The 7,715-nt window shown below is 42.8% G+C and overlaps 1 protein-coding gene across 1 annotated transcript in view; it reads right to left on the reverse strand.

Annotated features, from left to right (window-relative positions):
* Positions 1–6,717, reverse strand: part of Appbp2 (amyloid beta precursor protein (cytoplasmic tail) binding protein 2) — a 68,035-nt gene extending 61,318 nt beyond the window's left edge. The window contains exon 1 of the mRNA XM_005393963.2: positions 6,274–6,717. Coding sequence (XP_005394020.1) covers positions 6,274–6,411 — 138 coding nt within the window. The 5' untranslated portion in view covers positions 6,412–6,717. The remainder of the gene's footprint in view (positions 1–6,273) is intronic.
* Between the last annotated feature and the right edge of the window lie 998 nt (positions 6,718–7,715).

The following is a 7,715-nucleotide window of genomic DNA, read 5'->3' on the forward strand; positions in this document are numbered from 1 at the left end:
GTGTCAACAAAGATTAAACAGGATACAAAATCAGCTAACTGCAAAGAAACTTTGACAAATTGGGCTATATTAAGATCTTGGCAATCCTCCTGTCTCAGCCTCCTAAGTGCTGGGATTGCATAGTGTGGCTAGGAACCTTGTCTTTTATCAGTCAAATAACATTTGCACAGTCTTTTTAAAACTGTTTAATTTTCTTCTATTTTAATGTACTTAAATCTATTAACTTCCTTTTTCCTCTAGGTTTTTGGTTTCATACTTAGAAAGCTTTCTCCATGCCAAGATAGCATTACAGTGTTGATAGCATTACAGTGCTGGCAAGATAAGTAACAGAGGTTTTCACCTCTTAAGTATTTTTATCATTTCTAAGCTTTGAACAGTAGCAGTACATGTAGCCAATGAGGTTTATCTGAAGCATAATAATTGCTAACTGTACTTTTATACTGACTTTATAGATTACATTTTTGTTTGTTTTGGGTGTCTCTGCACTGAGCTACGTCCCCATCCTTATTTTGAGACAGGGTCTGATGAAACTGCCCAGCCTGGGGTCAAACTTGCAATCAGCCTGCCTCGGCCTCCGAAACCCTGGGACTATCTGGTTTAAAAAAAAAAAATTTTTTTTTTTTTTGTACCAGGAATTGAACTCATGAACTCAGGCTTGCCAGGCAGGCGCTTATGCTTCTGAGCTATATCCCTGACCCTTAAAAATAATTTCTTCAAAGAAGAAATTTCAGTCATTTCCCATTGGAAGATACTGACCCAATAATTTATTTTAATACTTTCAGGGTTTTAATAACCATACTTAAATCTTTAATACATGTGGAATTCATTTTGGTATATAGTGTGGTGTAGTGGTTTGCTTCCCAAATTAGATCAATTAGCCATACATTTGTTAAAACTTCCCAACTGAATTTGAAATATAACACTGTCTCACAATTTTACCATATAGTGAATTCTCAAATATGCTTTGGTTTCTTTCTGGACTACTATGCTTAATAAACCTATTTATTTTTGTTGTTCTTGTTTCAACAATACAGTTTTAATATACAGTCTTCTAACAGTTGACTTTCCCTTCCTGGGGTCAGTATTGGGACTGAAGTCAGGGCCTTCACACTGCCCTAGCTCCTCAGCCCTTTTTTATTTTGAGAAATGGTCTCCTTAAGTCACAAAGTTACCTAGACTCAACCCCAATTTGCAATCCTCCTGCCTCAGTCTTAAACTTGACTATCTTAAAATGAACATCTCTCCTAAGTATTATGCTTTACATTTTCCTTGGTTCGTTTTTCTCAGGTAATTAATTCCTTCATATGAGCTTAATATTTAACCAGTTTCCTATACCAAGTAAAATTCTGAGATTCTAATTCAAACTGTGATAAATTTACAGCTTAAACTGAGATGGCTGGCAAAGCGCCTGCCTGGCAAGCGCAAGGTCGTGAGTTCGGTTCCTGGTACCGGAGAAAAACCAAAAAAAAAAAAAGAAATAAAAAAACTGAGATGGCTGAATGTTTATATCATATTACCTTCTCATGCAGATACATGGTATGATTGGCTATTTAGGTTCTTTTAAATCCCTTCCCCATTCAGTGTGAGTTCTCACCTTATTAAGCTCTCTGTATGAAAACAATATTAACTCTTTGGTTGTCAAATACTGTATGCTACAAATTTATTCCAATTTATTACCAACAAATAAATCTTAAAAGATTCTCAGAGTATTAGTTGAGGCTATAGTTAGCTATACAACATACATTTATACAGAAAAAGAAAAAACTCTAATCTTAAATCAAGCATTTATTAGTAGGAGTTTTAGCATGAACATGCAATTAAAACAACAACAAACCCCCAAACAAGCTAAAGACTGCTAGCCACGCCTGCCCGCTACTCTGTGACCAGAACCCAGTTCGAGGCCAGTTTGAGAAACATAGTGAGATCCTGTCTTAAAACAAAAACAAAAATGAGACTGTGAAAACAAATAGAGGGCTGGGGATTTAGCTCAGCAGCACAGCGCCTGCCTGGCAAGGGCAAGGTCGTGAGTTCGATTCCCGGTACAGGGGGGAAAAAAAAAAAAAGAATAAATTGCTGAAATACTTCCTCTAGTCAAAACATAACGCTGTTCATACTTTACATTTTGAACAGGACACAAAGTAGACTATTTAGCAGTTAAAATAAAAAAGATCATATAAACTTTAAAGAATCTGTCAATGTATTTCCTTTCACTGTGTATACAGTTGAACAATTCTTTCAATTCACCTTATTGAAAATGGTTCAGGACCTTGGAGAAAAAAATGTTCAGGACCAAAGCTATCATTCTGTAGGGTACTGATGACTAGTGAGCCATCCAGCTACTGCCTGTCCATTCTTTTATGTATGTTTCACTCAGCTTTCCTTCGCACGCCTTCAGTGGCCATGTCCAACTCCAAGTATTCTTCCTATACAACCACCATTCCTACTCCTACCTGCAGATGATTTCATCTCTAAATCGAGACAGTCACTCTCTGCAAATTACCTATATTGATAACTTAGATTTCCTTCTCATCTCAGAGGTAGTGTTCTTTCCTTACTTCCACCTTAAGACAAATACGTACCTGAATTTATATGGTGAAGTAGGAAAAGTCCAAAAAGGGGCAAGACTCATTAATTAATATTTCTGCTCAAAGACTGTGCTCCATAACTTATTTCCTGCTGAACTGGCACATTTACCCTCTCCTTCTGTTTTGATTTCTCCCATTCTGCCAAATATATATTCTAACGTCTTCCATTCTTTTGTTTATTTGGGACATGATCTCACTATCTAGTTCACGATGGTTGTAAACTCACTATGTAACCCATACTGGCCTCAAACACTCAGCAATCCTCCCGCATCAGCCTCTGAAGTGCCGGGATTACAGGCTTGTGCCACCATGCCCAGCCTGGTTTCCATTCTTTCAGGAAAAAAATAATTGCACACTTTCCCCTTTCTATTTAACCTATTCCTCTCATCCCTTCTTAGGAAGCAGTCAACAATCCTACTCTTTCACCTACAATTCATCCCACAGCCTCCTCTCCCAATGCTTTAGGTATGACTGTTCCTCCAGCTGAAGCTACTAACCAAAAACAACAGTGACACGGAACTACATCACTCGAGAAGAATGGGAGATTTTTGATTCCATAAATATTATACTTCTGTCTACAACTATACCTAGTGATGGAAGTTGGGACTGTAAGAAAGAACTGATTACGAGTTTCTCCTTGGCTCTGAAGTGGAGAAAATTAGAAACTGTAAACAGTGTGCCTCCAACAATCTTCAAAAGTTGGGCAAGGAATGATTATTTATACTGCTGTGTGGATTTAAAATGCTTAAAGAGGGTTTTGTTTTTGTGGTAGTGAGGATTGAACCCCGGGCCTTCCCACAGTCCTATATCCCAGGTCTTTTTTATTTTTTATTTTTGAAACAAGGTCTTGCTAAATTGCCCACACTGTGTTTAAACTTGTGATTTTCTGCCTCAGACTCAGGAGTAGCTGGTATTACACGTGGGTACCATCATGCCCAGACAAAACACATCTTATTTTTATGTGCTGGTTTAGTGTTTACATTTTCCTTGCTATAGCATTAAGAATGGAGTCCTAGGATTGACTTTTACTCTCTCTACTACAGGAGCTAATAAAAAATTAGTTGTATAATGTCTTTCATAAAATAATCACACACACACACACACACACACACACACACACACACAGCTGGGTGTGGTGAACACACCCGTAATCCCAGCACTCAGGAAGCTGAGGCAGGAAGCTCACAGTGAGTTTGAGGCCAGCCTGGGCTAACAGTGAGATCCTGCATAAATCAATCTATTTAGCTAGCTAGCTAGCTATCACCAAAAAAAAAAAAAAAAATCTACTACCTCAAGATATGAAATCTTTCTAAGCAAAAAACCCAAGGTACTCAGGAACTAAATATTAGGTTTGAAACCTTGACTACATTACTTCACATTATCACCTATAAACACGGTATACTCCAGTTTAACTGTGAGGCTTACAAAAAATAACATAGGTAAAAACACTTAACACAGTTCCAGGCACATATCAAATACCTTTACTTGTAAGCTGGGCGTGGTGGTGCACGCCTGTAGTCCCAGCACTCAGGAGGCTGAGGCAGGAAGATAGTTGTGAGTTCGAGGCCAGCCTGGGCTACAAAGTGAGCTCAAGGCCAGCCTGAACTGTACAGCGAGACCCTGTCTCAAAAAGACAAAACAAAAAAAACAAATACCTTTTCTTCATCTTAGCACAGTGTCAAGTACACAATAAGTATAAAATTATTAAGGAGTAAAAATGTACCAAAATGAAGAAATATTAAAATTTTGTGAACTGTGAGACGGAAAATGTGACAAAAGCACCATCTGTTCATACTCGCTAATAATATCCTTCAAAGGAAAAGCTTCAAATAGAAGTGAGTTACTAGAAGATACCCGAATATTTTGAGGGAATTCAAATAGTAAAAGTAGTTTGATAGGTTAAATTCCCAGTGATTTCCTCTAAAAAGTGTATCAGATTACATAGGATAGGATAATGGACAAGAGATAGCACACACAAAGATCACATAGGATAATGGACAAGAGATAGCACACACAAAGCTGCAGTTTCCCAGGTTGAAAGAGACAAATCTGCCCCGCATGGTGGTGCACGCAAGCAGGAGGCTGAGGCAGGAGGATCGTTGTGAGTTCGAGACCAGCCTGGGCTACAAAGTGAGCTCAAAGCCAGCCTGAATTGCATAGCAAGACCCTGTCTCAAAAATGACGGGAAAAAAAAAAAAAAAAGCGCAAATAAAGAAAAAAGAAAAAGACAAATCTAATATGTTTTAAATACACTGTTCCCTTACCTACAAAAAAGTAACTCTATATGTATCAATGGGATTTGAAACAGTGAAACGTTTTTCTCTAAATCCAAGAACCATAACAATACTATAGGTAGCCAAAATGAATCTTCTCCAAATGTGTAGAAGAAAAATACTGTAACTGTTACAATTCGTGCAAACAGCTGGATTTAATAGAATGCAGTATGCCAGCTGCTAATTCTGAAGATACTGAGGGTGGAGAAAGCAGGCAATCTTCCCAATAAAACAACTGCCATAAAAATCACATATACATTAAAATATACACATCTGTTTAATATCAGTTTACACTGCTCCAGCCAACTTGTAAATCAAGAGGAAATATTTAAGATCTGAGAGATAATAAATCCTGCTCCGGGTCACATTTTGCAAGGGTGGCTACTGGAGAGTAGTTATCCACTCTGATTCGAGGCAAGGGGGACTGTGTAATAAATCCAATATTCACATCCAAACGTAGGGAGGGGGAGAGAGGCTTCGCGTTCAGCGCGTAAGTTGTCCCTCTCAAGAACACCGCAAAAATTGTCCCTCTCTAAGGTCACTTACCCTTGGAACTCCACGGAGAGCGACTTGAGGACTTTTCGGATTTTGGAGAGGGAGCGATTTAGGAATGCTGCAAGATTGCAACTTTCAAATACATGGCCATGATTTAAATTTCTAAAGTATTTTTTTCTTTCTGGAAACGTCGCCCCTTTCTTTTCAAAGAGTGGGTCAACAATCTCTTATTAATAAAATCCCCAATTCAGTGCTCGCTTCGGCAGCACATATACTAAAATCCCCAATTCAACACCAAGTATAAACCAACCAAAAAAAAAAAAAAAAAAAAGACCACAAAGCTTTAAAGATTTGCTAATAAAGCTCACAGATCATTTCCAATAATCCCTAACTCCCGATCGGGGACAGAAAGGAGCAACGAAGGAAACAAAGCTGATATAGTGTGACCAAAAAAAACAAAACAAAAAGCAACCACAACCCAAAATCCAGGGTAAAGAGGGCAACGAGATGATCAAGGAGGAAGGGGTGCGGGGAGGAGAAGAGCGAAAAGTCCAGCTGATGCTGACACTTAACTGGGACGAGAGGGCATGAGATATCCCAAAGACATAGAAGGGACGGACCGGGTGGGCCGGGGACGCAGGAGAGCAAGTCCACGCGAAAGGCCTCGCCACGGGGGCCGCTGCAGAAACGAACACCAGCAACAGCGCGGCTCATCGGGAAGGCTATCGGCCCCAGAGCCCGGGGGACAGCGGACGTGGCAAGGCGGGGGTGCCGGACTGGTAACGCGGGCCCCGCGCCAGGCCCCCCGAGGGCGATCCTGCGGCGAGGGGTGAGGGGGTCAACGCGGGGTTCGCGGACGTGGAAGGGGGTGCGGCCCCAGCGCTGCGGCCGGAGAGCGGCGAGCAGGCCCCGGCGCGTACCTTGTAGTAAACATCGAACTGGATGTTCTCGGGCAGGGAGCGGATGTCTCGGCGGGAGCGGATGTAGTTGTCCACGACAGCGGAGATGGCGGTGTTGTAGAGAGTCTCTGGGATCCACTCTAGCTCCACGGCCGCCATCTTCCTTCCCTCCTCCTCCGCCTCCTCCTCCGCCGCCTCCCGAGGGCCCCCGCCTCCCTCCGTAGCGAACTCCTCTGCGGCCCCGGAGGATTCGGAGGGGCGGCGGCAGCCACGCGGGCCCACGGCAGGAGGCACGGCCGCCCTGGCTTTTCGGGGACGAGCTGGGGCGCAGCGGACGCAGGCCCGGGTCCAGAGGGGCGCAGGGAGTAGCGGGCAGCCGAGCCGAAGCCTCACATTCCGGGCTTGCGAGGAACCCGGGTTCCGTCCCGGCCCCGAGCTCTGCAGGGGCGGGGCTGCGTGTGTGGCGTCATGACGTCACGCACGCCGAGGCGTTGGAGGGAAGGAATGCGGCAGGCGGAAGATTTGGGAAGGAAGAGCGCGGTTGCTGCCGCTCCGCTTGTACTTTTTTTTGTAAGGAGCCCTGGACTTGGGTGAAGTTAGTACAGAGTCTTGGCCCTCCTGTCTGAGTCGCTCGAGTCCTTCTGTGGGTCCTGCGGTGGGATTTCATAAGGACTCTGGAGCGTCAGATAGAACTTGGGATCCTTTACTCGACAAAAGTGCAGTTACCCATCCACATGCTAAAAAGTGTAACGTCAGGGAATTAGTGTAACTCTGGGAATCCTTTTCGTGGACTCTCAGCCCAAGTTGAGAACCTGCGGTCCAGGAGCTAGGGATCGCGATGGAAGGGAAGCTTGCCTTTCCTTTGCACTGTTGCAACTTTTTACCCTGATTTTTTTTTTTCCGGTACCAGGAATCGAACTCACGACCTCGCACTTACGAGGCAGGCGCTGTGCCGCTGAGCTAAATCTCCAGCCCCTGATTTTTTTTTTTTAAAGGCAAATAAAATTTACCAAATAAAAAAGAAAAAAAATGTTCTGTAAGAAGAAATTTGGTGGGGAATTAGTCTGATACAAACACTGTAGAGGCAACGTTAAAAATGGCTAAATGGCGACTGTAGTAGGACTTAACGGTAGAAATGAAGATTTCTGTTTTCTCCCATAGTTTACAGCGCCAGCTTCAAGGGATTGTGGAATAGTTGGGAGTTCAGCCCTTTCCTTCATCAGTCTGAACAGTTGTTACTTACGTAACTTAATTTTCTAGGTGTGTTTTCAAGAATTTGGTGCAACATTCTTTTTTTTTTCTGTCTTGTCTTTTTGAGATAGTTTCGCTGTGCAGTTCAGGCTGCTCTTGAACTCACTTTGTAGCCCAGGCTGGCATAGTCGCAGTGACCGTGCCTCAGCCTCCCCCGAGGGCTGGAATTACAGACGTGCGCCACCACGCCCTGCTGCAACATTCTTCTGTTC

Source organism: Chinchilla lanigera, unplaced genomic scaffold (assembly GCF_000276665.1).
Source record: "Chinchilla lanigera isolate Chin_1 unplaced genomic scaffold, ChiLan1.0 scaffold00050, whole genome shotgun sequence".
Lineage (NCBI taxonomy): Eukaryota > Metazoa > Chordata > Mammalia > Rodentia > Chinchillidae > Chinchilla > Chinchilla lanigera.